At 51.9% G+C, this 15353-nt stretch overlaps 1 protein-coding gene across 2 annotated transcripts in view; it reads left to right on the top strand.

Annotated features, from left to right (window-relative positions):
* Positions 1 to 15353, top strand: part of NUP188 (nucleoporin 188) — a 1272194-nt gene that overhangs the window by 405757 nt on the left and 851084 nt on the right. For both annotated transcript variants that reach the window (XM_086924860.1, XM_086924859.1), the window contains exon 18: positions 15153 to 15240. In XM_086924860.1, coding sequence (XP_086780986.1) covers positions 15153 to 15240 — 88 coding nt within the window. The remainder of the gene's footprint in view (positions 1 to 15152; positions 15241 to 15353) is intronic.

Here is a 15353-nt window from a genome sequence, read left to right as displayed (position 1 = left end):
CCTCTAACAATCAACTAGACCAAACGTGTCCAGGAGACTCCTGAGCCAAAGCTGTGCCGTGGGCAGAGTTCTAGGGGGGCTACGGTCTTCATCTCCACTAACTACAGAATTAAATTCGCCACCCACTACCAGCATGCCATCAGGAAACCCCAGGATCACATTACCCAAATCCGCAAATGTGGTGGTTTGCAGGCCAGGGGGAACATACACAGATAAATGGAAATCGTCTTTCCCTCCCACCGACCCGTGATAGCCGCATAGCGGCCCCTGTCATCCAAGACTACGTCATCTATCTCCGGGGGGAGGGAAGTTCTGGCCAGAACCCCACACTCCTCTCGATCCAGAGGTAAATCCAGAGTGAGCCACTAAGCGGTAGCCCCGTCTGTTCAGCGCGTGGCATGTATTACCAACCAGATGCGTCTCCTGGAGTAAGATCACATCTGGGGCACATCGTTTCAAGTATTGCAAAACTATCCCCCGCTTTATTCTATCACCAAGACCGTTAACGTTCCAACTCGGCACCCTAAGCTCCCCACCCCCCATCCCGGCATTGGGCACCCCACCCCCCTCGCCCCGGAATAAGCACACAGGATAATAGCCAGAACATAGCGCAGCCTCGAGCAAAACAAAAAGAGCCCCCCCACCACCCCCAAGGATCCCCGAAAAAACACACTCCCCCACCCTGCACCCCTGCGGTAGACCAAACAGCCACCCCAACTTGCAGTGTGCCTGTCGCCCCATTAAACTAACCTACAAGAAGAGAGAGAAAGTCCCCAGAGGAGGAAGAAGAGACCCGATTCCCCCCACCCTCGGGGTATCCATACTGTAAAGCAAATCGATCACACAGCCACTGCTATAAGTCCAAGGAAATCGGCTCACCGATGCAGACTCACTACTCCTGTTCAGCCAGGCCCCCTTCGGCACCTCTCGAACTCTCGCTGCTGGTGCGGTTTGATGGCAATGTGTCCAACCAGTCACTGGCCACTTCGGGGCGATCAAAGAAGAACGCTCGCTCCTCATATTCGATCCTCAGGCGGGCTGGAAAAAGCATGGCATACTTCAGTCCCATATCCCTGAGCCGTCTCTTCACCCCGATGAAACCCAGGCGTTGTTTCTGCACCGCCTGCGTGAAGTCCGGATAGAAACTAATTGAGGCATTGTCAAACTTAGTGGGACCTGTAGTACGTGAGGCTTGCAGGATAGCGTCCTGGTCCCGAAAGTTAATGATTCTGGCGATGATAGGCCTTGGTGCGGCCCCCAGCTTGGGCTTTCCACCGGGGACTCTATGATCGCGCTCTACCGTAAAAAAGTTGCTTAGGCCCTTAGGCATGAGATGTTTCAGGACCAGATCCTCCACAAGAAGGTCCGTAGACACAACCGCAGAGGTCTCCGGAACCCCCACGATGCGGACGTTAATTCGCCTGGCCCGGCCCTCAAAATCCTCCAGCCGGCGGGCAAACAAGTCGTTGGAGGTTTGGAGAGTGCGAACCTCAGCCTGGAGGTCTGAGACATCAGTAGTCAGGCTCGCTGTTTTGATATCCAGGGACTTGACCCGCTCATTCGTTTTGCCCAGGTCTGCCCTAATAAGATTGACCTCGATCGCCACCGTGTCGATCTTTGCAGCAAGGGTTTCATATTGTTGACCCATAGTCGTTCGAACACTGGTGATGGCGCCCATGATGTCCTTCAATGTCGGCTCCTCCGTTATAGGAGGACCATCTCCGGTCCCATCAAGAGCCTTGCTCGCTCCGCCTGGGGACCCTTTTGGGCGAGTGTAACGCTCTATGGTCTGGGTTTGAAGAACTCCACCACGATGCGTGCCCTTGGTGTTCTGTTTCTCGGTATCCGCTTTGCCCGCCATGTTGAGCAATGAACTCCGACGGAACCGGTGGGATCTGGTCAAAATGGTCCCGCTCACGGTGGCCCACAAGGGCGAGATGGCTAAGATCCAAAGCAGACGTAGGACCTGAAGCAAGAACAGGACAGTCGTGTAGAGCGGCCTTAGAACGCCGTCAACAATGACCAAAAGCGAAACCGAAGGTACCACAGGGGCTGTGGGCGTATCACACTAGCCGTTGTTGTTCAATTGCCACCTGGGTACCTCGGGGACTCCAGCCCGGGGATGGGCTACGATGTAGGCCGTAGACTTCAGGGTGCAGTAAGTCCGGTTCTCGGCGTCCGAATTGATTTTCGAAAAAAGTTCTCAGGATCAGCAGGGCATCAGCAATTAGTACCCGTCGTTCAAATCAGGATTTATGGCAGGATAGATGCTGGAGGCGAAGTGGGTCTCGGGAGCCCTTTGCTCACGCGTCCATCTTGGAACCGCGCGAAGCTCCTCCCCCTCAGACTACATCTTTGACCACTTCAGCGTCAAATACAGCTTCACCGTCGCCATCTCTTCATGTTGTCACCTCTTCAACATCTACGGTGACTTTCTCCTCACCAAAACCAGCTATGGTGATGTCTACATCCTCCTCACCGTCGGCGTTGGTTCAGGTCCAAGTTCGACACATCTCGTCAACGAGGATCCTGAAGGTACCGTTGACGAGTACTCAGTTGTCGACTCAAGCGTCGACTAACATCTTGCCGTCGACGAAGATAGTCCTTCCTTCGCCAGTGCCATCTCATCATACGCAGGGTGATAATACTTAGGAGGAGGAACGAGAAGAAGGTGTTGTGGACGACAAGTCAGTATCGTCGGAGTGGGACGAGTATCAAGCACAAACTCCTTCTCCAGCTGGCCCACATACGGCGGATTCTCCGCCGGTAGACATTGCAACCTTCCACCAAATCATGGACAGGGCAACAAAAATGGAGGCTAAGCAGGATGAGTGCTTCCTATATAATTTTAAAGATTTACCGCAAAAACAAGTCAGGTCCATCCCAATAATTGATTTTATCTGGAAGGAAGGTCTGAAGGTAATGGCTACGCCAAACTCTCTACCTGCAGTTCTACCTCGGGTAGATAAGAAGTATAAGGCGCCTAACACGTCACTGGCATGCCTTATTGGCCAGGCTAAAACGGATTCAGTGGTTACCCAGGTGGCTCAGAGGAGAGCCAAAAATCCATCTTCGCAGGTCACTGCTCCCCCCGGATAGAGAGGGAAGATGCCTTCATTCAGTAGGAAAGAAGGTCTCAACTATTGCGGCAACTACTGTCCGTGCCGCGAACTCCCTTGCAATACTTGGGAGATTTGACAGGCAGATGTGGTCGGACATATCGCCTTACATTGAAAAACTTTCAGAGCTTGATAGATCTGAAGCCAAAAGGATTTTACAGGAGGGAGAATGTGTTTCATCTGAAATTATTGATGCTGCAGTGGACGTGGCAGCCACAGGTTTCAGACAGCTGGCGGGTGCAGCAGTTCTGAGAAGACAGGGATGGTTAAAATCTACATCTTTTCGCCTGGAGGTCCAGTCAACATGTGGATGAGGCTTTACAAGCCATAAAGAAAGACACTGAGACTGCATGGTCACTGGGATCTCTTCAATTTCGTAAATCTTCCTTTCGTGGAGCAAGAGGGAGAGGCAATTTCTCTAACAGAGGAGGTTACTCACAACAGCGTTCCTACAACAACTTGCACGCTGCCAAGCGGAAGAGGTCTCCAGAGCAGAGGAACTCTCTGTTGCTCCAGGTCTGCGGCTGGCTCAGGTGCAGAGTCTGGCCCGGATGTGATTATTTATGAGTCGGGCAGCGAGAAATCCAGGCATTCGCAAAGGGATGCAACGCCTCCATTACACTCAAGTGAAAGATTCCGCTCCAAAGTCGCCTACTGTCAGGCTTTCACCGAGATGGTACAGGCCGCTTCATCACTGGGCTAAGGACGAGGAAGCAGCATATCGGATGCAGCAACCGCTCTCTAGGCCTAGAACGGTCACGCTCTCCGGTGAGACAAAGAGAAAGATCACGCTCTCCAGTTCGCCAGAAAGAAAGATCACGCTCCCCAGTTCGCCAGAGAGAAAGATCACGCTCTCCAGTTCGCCGGAGGGAAAGATCACGCTCCCCAGTTGGGTGGTGCTGCGGACGCATCCATTTTTTCTGCTTAAAGTGGTGTCTGATTTTCATGTAAATCAGACCATTTCTCTGCCCACTTTTTTTCCCAACCCCTCTACTCCAGCTGAGAGGGCTCTGCATTCTTTAGACCTGAAAAGGGTTTTAAAATTCTATCTTGACAGGTCTAAAGTGATTCGTCATTCTGATCATCTTTTCGTTAATCATGGATCAATCAGGACAGGCCATGCTGCCTCCAAACGTTCCATTTCCAGATGGATCCTTTCATGTATTAAACTTGCTTACCAGCTAGCGCAGAAACCTCTGGGGTTTTCTCCCAAGGCGCATTCCACCAGGGGAAGAGCTGCAACTGCGACTTTTCTCAATAATGTGCCCATGTCTGAGATCTGTAAGGCGGCGACCTCGCGGTCCGTCCATACATTTACCAGACATTTCTGTCTTGATTCAGACACTAGAGCAGATACCCAGGTAGGCCAGGCCTCCTTGCGGAATCTGTTTAACATCTGATTCGGGCTGTTGTGATTGGTCTTTTTAAGTTGGGTCATGTACTTCTCATTTACCTGCAGGTGGTTGATGGGCTTGCTACTCTATTCAGTGCTTATGACTATTGATGAGTATCCCCTGGAAGAGAAGAATAAGTTACTTACCTGTAATCCTAGTTCTCTTCCAGGGGTATCCTCATCAAAGTCATCAATCAATCAATTAGGAGTTTGTTAAAGCGCAACTACTCACCCGTAAGGGTCTCAAGGCGCTAGGGGTGGGGGGAGGGTGTGGGGGGGGTGCAGGTTCCATTCCATCAAGGAGGGGGTCTGTCGAAGAGCCAGGTTTTGAGGTTTCTTGCGAAGATGGGGAGCGATGTTATCTGTCTGAGGTGGAGCGGAAGGGCGTTCCATGCTTTGGCCGCGAGGAAGGAGAAGGAGCGGCCTCCCGATCTGGTCTTTCTGGTGCGGGGGACCACGGCGTAGGAAAGCTGGGCTGATCGTAGGGTCCTTTGGGGTGCGTGGAATTTGAGTCGGCTGTTCAGGTATGCTGGTCCGGTGCCGTGGAGGGCCTTGTGTGCGTGGGTGAGCATCTTAAAGGTGATTCTCGCCTCGACGGGGAGCCAGTGGAGTGTGCGCAGGTGCTGGGAGATGTGGCAGTGTTTTGGCAGGTTGAGGACCAGTCTTGCGGCGGCGTTCTGGATGTTCTGTAGCTTGCGGATGAGGTTTTTGTTTATTCCGGCATAGAGTGCGTTGCCGTAGTCGAGTCTGCTGGTGACCAGGGCGTGAGTGACTGTCTTTCGGTGTTCGAGGGGGATCCATTTGAAGGTCTTACGAAGGAGGTGGAGGGTGTGGAAGCAGGAGTTGATCTGGCGGTCCATTTTGAGCTCGGAGTCCAGGATGATTCCCAGGTTGCGTGCGTGGTCTGTGGGGGTTGGCGGGTTTCCGAGGGCGGTGGGCCACCAGGTGTCGCTCCAGGCGTCGGGGTTTGGGCCCATGATGAGTACTTCTGTTTTGTTGGTGTTTAGTTGAAGGCAGCTGTTTTTCATCCATTTGGCGACGGCTTCCATGCCTTCTCGAAAGTTGCGTCTGGCGGTGTTGGGCTTGTTGGATAGGGAGAGGATGAGCTGGGTGTCTTCTGCATATGACACGATGTTGAGTCCGTAGGTTCTGACGATGGGGGCAAGTGGAGCCATGTAGACGTTGAAGAGCGTCGGGCTGAAGGAGGAGCCCTGGGGGACTCCGCAGGTGATCGGTGTGGGGTCCGAGAGGAAAGGGGGGAGTCTGACCCGCTGCGTCCTGCCGGAGAGGAAGGAGCAGATCCAGTCGAGGGCCTTGTCCTGTATTCCTGCATCGTAGAGTCTGCGTATTAGGGTGCGGTGGGAGACTGTGTCGAACGCCGCTGATAGGTCGAGGAGGATGAGGGCTACTGTTTCTCCTTTGTCCAGTAAGGTGCGGATGTCGTCTGTTGCGGCGAGGAGGGCGGTTTCCGTACTGTGGTTTTTTCTGAAGCCCGATTGGGAGGAGTCGAGGATGTTGTGTTCTTCAATGAATTTGGCGAGTTGGCTGTTGATGGCTTTCTCGATGACTTTCGCTGGGAACGGGAGCAGGGAGATGGGTCTGTAGTTTTTGAGGTCGGTGGGGTCCGCTGAGGGTTTCTTTAGGAGGGGGTTGACCTCGGCGTGTTTCCAGTCGTCGGGAAACGAGGCGGTCGCCAGGGAGCGGTTGATGGTTTGGCGGAGCATGGGTGCGATGGTGTTGGCGGCTCTGTTGAAGATGTGGTGGGGGCAGGGGTCCGTGGGGGCCCCCGAGTGGATTGACTTCATTGTCTTGAGTGTGTCTTCGGTGGTGAGGGCTGTCCAGTCATCAATCGCTAGTTTCCGGGTGTCGGGGGTGGTTGGTGAGGGTTCAGTGTGTTGGTTGTCTTCGTCGAAGTTGTCGTAGATGCTCTTGATTTTGTGGTGGAAAAAGATGCTGAGTTTGTCGCAGAGGTCTTGTGAGGGAGGGATGTCGGTAGACTCGCTGGTGGGTTGGGCGAACTCCTTGATGATGCTGAAGAGTTCCTTGATGTTAAGTGCGTGGGTGGAGATTCTGTCTTCAATCGCTTTTTTCCTCGTTTCTCTGATGAGTTAATGGTGGGCGTTGGTGGCGGCTCCGAAGTTGTTGTGGGCTTCTGTGGATTTGGTGTTTCTCCAGGCCTTTTCAAGGCGGCGGCATGTGCGCCTGGACTCTCGAAGTTCGGTGGTAAACCATCTGGCTTTCTTGGCACAGGTATTGTTTTTCTTGAGGGGGGCTATGGTGTTGGTGCTGTCCGAGATCCATCTATGCAGGGTTCGGGCTGCCGTGTTGTGGTCGTTGTTTTCCGCGATGGTTGGGGTGGAGTTGTTGAGTGAGGAGGTGAGCTGGTATTCGGTGATTTTGGTCCAGTTTCTTTGTGGAAGCAGGTGCTGGTGTCTGTGGATGGTGGGTGTTCTGAAGGTGAAGTGGACGCAACGATGGTCGGCCCATGGGAGTTTGGTGGTGTGGCTGAAGGTGATGGAGTTTCCTGTAGTGAAGAGGGGGTCGAGGGTGTGTCCTGCTGAGTGCGTGGGCTTGGTCACGATCTGGTGGAGTCCAATGTTGTGGAGGTTGTCCAGGAGGGATGTGGTGTTGGGGTCCAGTAGATTGTCGAGGTGGAAGTTGAGGTCTCCCAGCAGGGTGTAGTTGGTGGATGCGATGGCCTGCGGGGAGATAATGTCCGTGATGGAGTTGGCGAAGGGTCCGCGGGGTCCAGGGGGTCGGTAGATGAGGGTTCCTCGGAGGGGAAAAGGTAAAGGGAGGAAAGAAGGGATAAAGAAAAAAGGGAAAATAAGCAGAAATAAGGCACAAAAGAGCAGAGATGCAGAAAAGAGCAGAAAGGTGAAAGATAGAAAGGGTAAAAAAACGAGTGAAAACGAGTGAAGGAGCAGAGGGAGAGAAAGGGAAAATGGGCAGAAATAAGGCACAAAAGAGCAGAGGTGCAGAAAGGTGAAAGATAGAAAGGTGAAAAAAACGAGTGAAAACGAGTGAAGGAGCAGAGGGAGAGAAAGGGAGAATGGGCAGAAATAAGGCGCAAAAGAGCAGAGGTGTAGAAAGGTGAAAGATAGAAAGGGGAGAACAACGAGTGAAGGAGCAGAAAGAAAGAAAGTCATAAGCAACCCACCCACCTCCCCAGGTAAATGAGAGCTGTACGTTTTTTAAAATTTTTATTTAGCCCTGACATCAGGGTTACGCAAAGAACAGCTGACCTAACTGTCACCCCTGAGGCATGATGGGAAGCCTGGGGTCAGGGCTGCCTTAAAGGCACAGTGCCAGTTTTTTGGTTGAAAATGCTTTCATTTTCTATGTTATTGCTTTTCAAAGCAGCCTGAGGCTAACAATGTCTTTTTATGAGCAATTTTCAGGAGTTATGAGTGGTTTTACTCATTAAAACACAAAATTCAAAGGATATTTGATTTAATGTGTTCTTTGTTTCCTTTATAATTGCAGGACATGTACAAGGCTTTACATTGTGTTAGCCTCTTTTTGGGGCTGCATTGGTGTGAGAAAAATAATATATGTACGTACATATATGTGGAGCTAGATATGTGTGTTTTTACATATATTTTTATATTGTTTCCGGGGTCCCGCACATGGGCGGAAATATTCAGTGCTTATGACTTGATGAGGATCCCCTGGAAGAGAACTAGGATTACAGGTAAGTAACTAATCCTTCTTCTCTATCCAATATCTCGGATTTTGTTTACACACACATTCTTAGGAGGGCGAATCTAGCTACCATCCTTCTACCTCCCCCCTTATTTTTGATTTTTGTCAGTCGCATGAACCCCTCTCTTCAGAAGTCACGCATTATGAAATTCCGCAATATACTGCAGCGTGCAGCACAATGGGAACAGAAAGGTACTACAATGCGGTGCGAGATTTGCAGACCTAAACAACTTGTAAAAACCGAAATTCTGCCTTTTCAGTATGGGCCAGGCAGACACCCCTCCTCGGAAAAATCGGACTGAGAAGCGCTCAAGAGTCGCACCGTCCAAGAGTCGCACCGTACTGTACTGAGCGTGACTGATAGCGTGACTGACACGCGGGAAGCGGGACATCCGGCAGAGAGGGTGACCCCATTAGAAGCGCTGCTCGTCGGGATCACTCTTCAAACACGAAGGAAGGGCAGCGGGGCGTTCCGCCTCCCGCTCTCGTCAGAGGCGTGAACCGCTCGCCTGCCGAAGCAGCTCCAAGGCCAACATGTCCCTTTGATAGTTGGCGATGGTAACATTTGCTCAGTGTCACGCTAGCAGATAAACGCGCTTCATCTTGCGGCAGCCAAACCGGTGACCACAAGCTCTGAACACCAACACGTGAAGGCCGCGACAAGTGATTTATGGATACACGGCTTCCTTGTAGGACGGCTGCACTGGACGATCCAATGGCAAAGGAGAGGCAACATGCGCGACAAAAGGCCTCACTAAAGACCCTTTGAAATATACACCATTTTGGATTCGCCTCATACCCACTGGAATCGATTATTATAAGGTTTTTGGACACCGAGCAGTTAACAAGGAAGAGGCTTAAACCAATGCAAAACTCGAGAATCTGCATTTCGCCTACATCCCTGCTTACGCGTCTTTCATGAACATACAACGGTTTCATACAACTATATTTGCGTTCAGCAGCTGGACGTCCAGGGAGGTCATACCACACCGCCCTTGGAGCCTTCACTGGCCCCTGCTCTGCTGAAGAGCTATGCATTACACACGAGGCAAAGCGACTGATCCCTGCCCCAACGAGTGAAGCTCAAGTGACTGCAGCAGGAGACGCCGGAGCGATGCAGACTGGGACCACCATCACTGACACCTCGAAAAGAAACATTCAGGCGGGGCCTCGTTTCTGTGCACATTGCTGAACTCTGGGACGCGCGCACTGCAGTAATCATTGAAACCGATGGAATGCACGAGGCTGAAGATCTGACGCCTCCGTCGCTAAGACCTCAGAAGAGGGACTGGCCAGAGCTGCATAATGACACTTAGACCATGCCCTTATATGATGCAACGCACAACATGCAATGAATGCACAGAAAGCAATAACATAGAAAATGCCAGGTGCAGTCACCACAAAAGTCCCTCATGAAGCAGCTTTGTATATCCTAAAAGGAGTCCGCTTTCGACTGCGTTGGGGGGAGGGAGGGGCACCAGTCGGACTTCAGCCCTGTGTACCGAGGTTAACATATGACCCAGAAGCAGCCAATCCCTGGGCATCGATACTGAAAGGAGGTGGCTGTGCTGGGGTGAAGGTTCAAGCCTGTTCCTGAGGGCCTGCGGTACCTGCCACCTGGTTACATGGCCTCTTCTTTACAGGCTTTCACAGCAGAGCTATCCCTCGGGTTACACAGCCCCTTCCTTACAGGCTCCCACAGCAGAGCTATCCCTCGGGTTACACAGCCTCTTCCTTACAGGCTCCCACAGCAGAGCTATCCCTCGGGTTACACAACCTCTTCCTCCAGTCTTACAGGCTCCCACAGCAGTGCTATCCCTCGGGTTACACAGCCTCTTCCTTACAGGCTCCTACAGCAGAGCTATCCCTCGGGTTAGACGGACTCTTCCTTACAGGCTCACAGCAGAGCTATCCCTTGGGTTACACGGCCTCTTCCTTACAGGCTCCCACAGCAGAACTATCCCTCTGGTTACACAGCCTCTTCCTCCAGACTTACAGGCTCACAGCAGAGCTATCCCTTAGGTTACACCGCCTCTTCCTCCAGTCTTACGAGCTCACAGCAGAGCTATCCCTCTGGTTACACAGCCTCTTCCTCCAGTCTTACAGGCTCACAGCGGAGCTATCCCTCGGGTTACACAGCCTCTTCCTTACAGGCTCACAGCAGAGCTATCCCTCGGGTTACACAGCCTCTTCCTCCAGTCTTACAGGCTCCCACAGCAGAGCTATCCCTTGGGTTACACAGCCTCTTCCTTACAGGATCCCACAGCAGAGCTATCCCTCGGTTACTCAGCCTCTTCCTTACAGGCTCCCACAGCAGAGCTATCCCTCGGGTTACACAGCCTCTTCCTTACAGGCTCCCACAGCAGAGCTATCCCTGGGGTTACACAGCCTCTTCCTCGGGTCTTACAGGCTCCCACAGCAGAGTTATCCCTCATGTTACACGGCCTCTTCCTTACAGACTCCCACAGCAGAGCTATCCCTCGGGTTACACAGCCTCTTCCTTACAGGCTCCCACAGCAGAGCTATCCCTCAGGTTACACAGCCTCTTCCTTACAGGCTCCCACAGCAGAGCTATCCCTCAGGTTACACAGCCTCTTCCTTACAGGCTCCCACAGCAGAGCTATCCCTCAGGTTACACAGCCTCTTCCTTACAGGCTCCCACGCCAGAGCTATCCCTTCGGTTACACCCGGCCTCTTCCTTACTGGCTCCCACGCCAGAGCTATCCCTTCGGTTACACCCGGCCTCTTCCTTACTGGCTCCCACAGCAGAGCTATCCCTCAGGTTACACAGCCTCTTCCTCCAGTCTTACAGGCTCCCACAGCAGAGCTATCCCTCATGTTACACAGCATCTTCCACCAGTGTTAGTCTCACACAGCAGAGCTATCCCTCAGGTTACACTGCCTCGTCCTCCAGTCTTACAGGCTCACAGCAGAGCTATCCCTTAGATTACACATGGCCTCTTCCTTACAGGCTCCCACAGCAGAGCTATCCCTCAGGTTACACAGCCTCTTCCTTACAGGCTCCCACAGCAGAGCTATCCCTCAGGTTACACAGCCTCTTCTTTACAGGCTCCCACAGCAGAGCTATCCCTCAGGTTACACAGCCTCTTCCTTACAGGCTTCCACAGCAGAGCTATCCCTCGTGTTACACAGCCTCTTCCTTACAGGATCCCACAGCAGAGCTATCCCTCGGGTTTCACAGCCTCTTCCTTAAGGCTCCCACAGCATTGCTATCCCTCAGGTTACACAGCCTCTTCCTCCAGTCTTACAGGCTCCCACAGAGGAGCTATCCTTTAGGTTACACAGCCTCTTCCTTTCAGGCCTCCACAGCAGAGCTATCCCTCGGGTTACACAGCCTCTTCTTACAGTCTTACAGGCTCACAGCAGAGCTATCCCTCGGGTTACACAGCCTCTTCTTACAGTCTTACAGGCTCCCACAGCAGAGCTATCCCTCAGGTTACACAGCCTCTTCCTTACAGGCTCCCACAGCAGAGCTATCCCTCAGGTTACACTGCCTCTTCCTTACAGGCTCCCACAGCAGAGCTATCCCTCAGGTTACACGGCCTCTTCCTTACAGGCTCCCACAGCAGAACTATCCCTCAGGTTACACAGCCTCTTCCTTACAGGCTCCCACAGCAGAACTATCCCTCAGGTTACACAGCCTCTTCCTTACAGGCTCCCACAGCAGAGCTATCCCTCAGGTTACACTGCCTCTTCCTTACAGGCTCCCACAGCAGAGCTATCCCTCAGGTTACACAGCCTTTCCCCCAGTCTTACAGGCTCCCACAGCAGAGCTATCCCTCAGGTTACACAGCCTCTTCTTCCAGTCTTACAGCAGAGCTATTTATTTATTTATTTAAAACATTTATATAGCGCAGCTGTCACCTTGCAGGTATCCTGGCGCTGGAAAAATTACTCCTAAGGTGGAAATGTGATGGGAAAAACTGAGAGCGGGATGCCAGAGAAGAAGTTAAGGGAAGAGCCAGGTTTTAATACGCTTTCTGAATGGAAGGAGTTGCGATGTTTGGCGGATGTCGATAGGCAATCTATTCCATAATTTTGCAGCTGCCACTCTGAAGGATCTTCCCCCAGTCCAGACCTTGTTGAATCTTGGTACAGAGACAAGGCAGGCTGAGGCTGAGCGGAGGGTTCTGGTAGGAATGTACCAGGTGAACATGGCTTGCAACGATCTGGGCCCGACTCCGTGTAGTGCTTTAAAAACAAGACGGAGTGCTTTGAAAGCCACTCGCTGCTTCAGAGGAAGCCAGTGCAGCTCGGCTAAAGCCGCTGTGGCCGAGGATCTCCTGGTCCAGCCAAGGGCTAGTTTGGCGGCGGCCGTCTGAACTCTTTGGAGTCGGTCTAACAGTACAGCTGGGGACTCGAGCAGCAATGCGTTGCAATAGTCAAGGCGACTAAGAATAGTACACCTGACTATTAACGCTCTGGCCTGTGCGGGAAGAAGTGGCATGATCTTGCGTAATGAACGCAGTAAGGCCGAGCAGGTGGACACTGTTTTCGTGACCTGCGTTTCCATGCTAAGCTTGTTGTCCATCATGACACCTAGGTTGCGGACAGTAGTGACCGGCTGTGGTTTTTCCAGGGCATCCGGGGGCCAAAATTCGGTAGGGAACAGGCGAGGAATCCGGCTTCCAGAGCAAAACAGAACCTCGGTTTTGGAGGAGTTAAATTGTAGGGAGTTTTTTTGTGCAGCCAACCAGCTGTGTCTCTTAGGCAGTCGTGAAACGATTCCAGAGGGATCGATTCTTCCCCCTCCCAGGAGAGGATGAGCGTTTTTTTTTGCAGCTGCCACTCTGAAGGATCTTCCCCCAGTCCTGACCTTGTTGAATCTTGGTACAGAGACAAGGCAGGCTGAGGCTGAGCGGAGGGTTCTGGTAGGAATGTACCAGGTGAACATAGCTTGCAACGATCTGGGCCCGACTCCGTGTAGTGCTTTAAAAACAAGACAGATTGCTTTGAAAGCCACTCGCTGCTTCAGAGGAAGCCAGTGCAGCTCGGCTAAAGCCGCTGTGGCCGAGGATCTCCTGGTCCTGCCAAGGGCTAGTTTGGCGGCGGCCGTCTGAACTCTTTGGAGTCGGTCTAACTGTACAGCTGGGGACTCGAGCAGCAATGCGTTGCAATAGTCAAGGCGACTAAGAATAGTATACCTGACTATTAACGCTCTGGCCTGTGCGGGAAGAAGTGGCATGATCTTGCGTAATGAACGCAGTAAGGCCGTGCAGGTGGACACTGTTTTCGTGACCTGCGTTTCCATGCTAAGCTTGTTGTCCATCATGACACCTAGGTTGCGGACAGTAGTGACCGGCTGTGGTTTTTCCAGGGCTTCCGGGGGCCAAAATTCGGTAGGGAACAGGCGAGGAATCCGGCTTCCAGAGCAAAACAGAACCTCGGTTTTGGAGGAGTTAAATTGTAGGGAGTTTTTGTGCAGCCAACCAGCTGTGTCTCTTATGCAGTCGTGAAACGATTCCAGAGGGATCGATTCTTCCCCCTCCCAGGAGAGGATGAGCGGAGTGTCATCCGCGTAGTTTATGGCTTTTAGCCTATGGGATTTAATTAATGTGACTAAAGGTTTGAGGTAAACGTTAAAAAGAATGGGGCTGATGGACGAGCCTTGAGGCACCCCGTGGGGCACTGGGGAGAAGGCAGATTGAAAGGGGGGGAAGGGACACAGCCTGCTTCCTGTCCCACAAGTAGGACTGGAACCAAAGCAAGGCGGTGCCGTCAACCCCTGCCTCCCTTAGTCTCTTTAGCAGAATCACATGATTGACCGTATCGAATGCGGCAGACAGGTCCAGTAAGATCAAAGCTACTGCCTGGCCCCTGTCTGCACGCATACGAAGATCCTCCATGGCCGTGAGGACAGCTGTTTCGGTGCCATGGGCTGGACGAAAACCAAATTGGATGTCGTCCAAAATGTGATTTTGCTCCAGATGTTTAGAGAGACAAGAGCTCACCCATCGCTCGGCGACTTTTGCCGGGAATGGTAAGAGAAATAGGCCGATAGTGCGATAAACACTCGGGGTTCAATGAGGGTTTCTTCAACAGCGGGGTGATAAGTGCCTGCTTCCAAGGAGACGGAACAAGATTGGTTACAAATCCTGCAAAGGGTGCAGAAGAGTTCTGTTCCAAAAGCTTTCCAGGTTTTTGGGGGCAAAGGGTCGAGGGGGGAACCCGAAGTGATCCCATGCGCCAGTCTATCAAAATCCGCTTCCAAGATAGGGGGAAATTCCCGCAAACATTCCATGGGTGGGTGCCCTGGGTTACACAGCCTCTTCCTCCAGTCTTACAGGCTCGCACAGCAGAGCTATCCCTCGGGTTACACAGCATCTTCTTTACAGACTCGCACAGCAGAGCTATCCCTCGCGTTTCACAGCCTCTTCCTTACAGGCTCGCACAGCAGAGCTATCCCTCTGGTTTCACAGCCTCTTCCTTACAGGCTCCCACAGCAGAGCTATCACTCGGGTTACACATCCTCTTCCTTACAGGCTCCCACAGCATCGCTATCCCTCAGGTTACACACCCTACACCTAATATGACATGACAAATCTGCCTCCAGGTGTAACTAATAACCCGGCTAAAGGTATATTGGTATATTTGCTGATGTGTTGTAAAAGAATATGGAGTTTCGAGAGAGAATGTACTATAGTACAAATGTAATGCGATAGATTTCACAACTATAACAAAGTGAGCTATTGCCATTTTCAATTACACCGTTTGATTAATGCTTCACGAAGGGAAAGAAAACCCCAACCTTTTCAATGCAAATAGATTAAAACAATGTTATTGCGTGACCTATTGCATTGTAAATGCTTGTTTGAAGGAGGAGAGAGCCCGTTGTCTCCTCACTTTTTAGTGTATTATAGCTGTGTATGAAGTTCAGAAATAAGACACTTCTCTTGCTGTTTGTCCATCTCCAGGTTAACAACAGTGATGAGCCCTCCAATGGATTTTGTGGCTTCGTGTGTTCAGTGTCTTACAGTGCTAGCTACCCGTATGCCTGCAAAGGTAGGTCATTAACCATTCTGCGTCTCCCCTGACTGGTGATGTGTCGAAACCCCAAATAAAATGTTACTGTTCATCCTTGATCTCCATGATTCTGTGTATTACGTCTGCAGTAT

The sequence above is a fragment of the Lissotriton vulgaris genome, chromosome 5, assembly GCF_964263255.1.
Source record: "Lissotriton vulgaris chromosome 5, aLisVul1.2, whole genome shotgun sequence".
NCBI classification, from domain to species: Eukaryota; Metazoa; Chordata; class Amphibia; order Caudata; family Salamandridae; genus Lissotriton; species Lissotriton vulgaris.
This window is presented reverse-complemented; position numbering and strand designations above follow the sequence as displayed.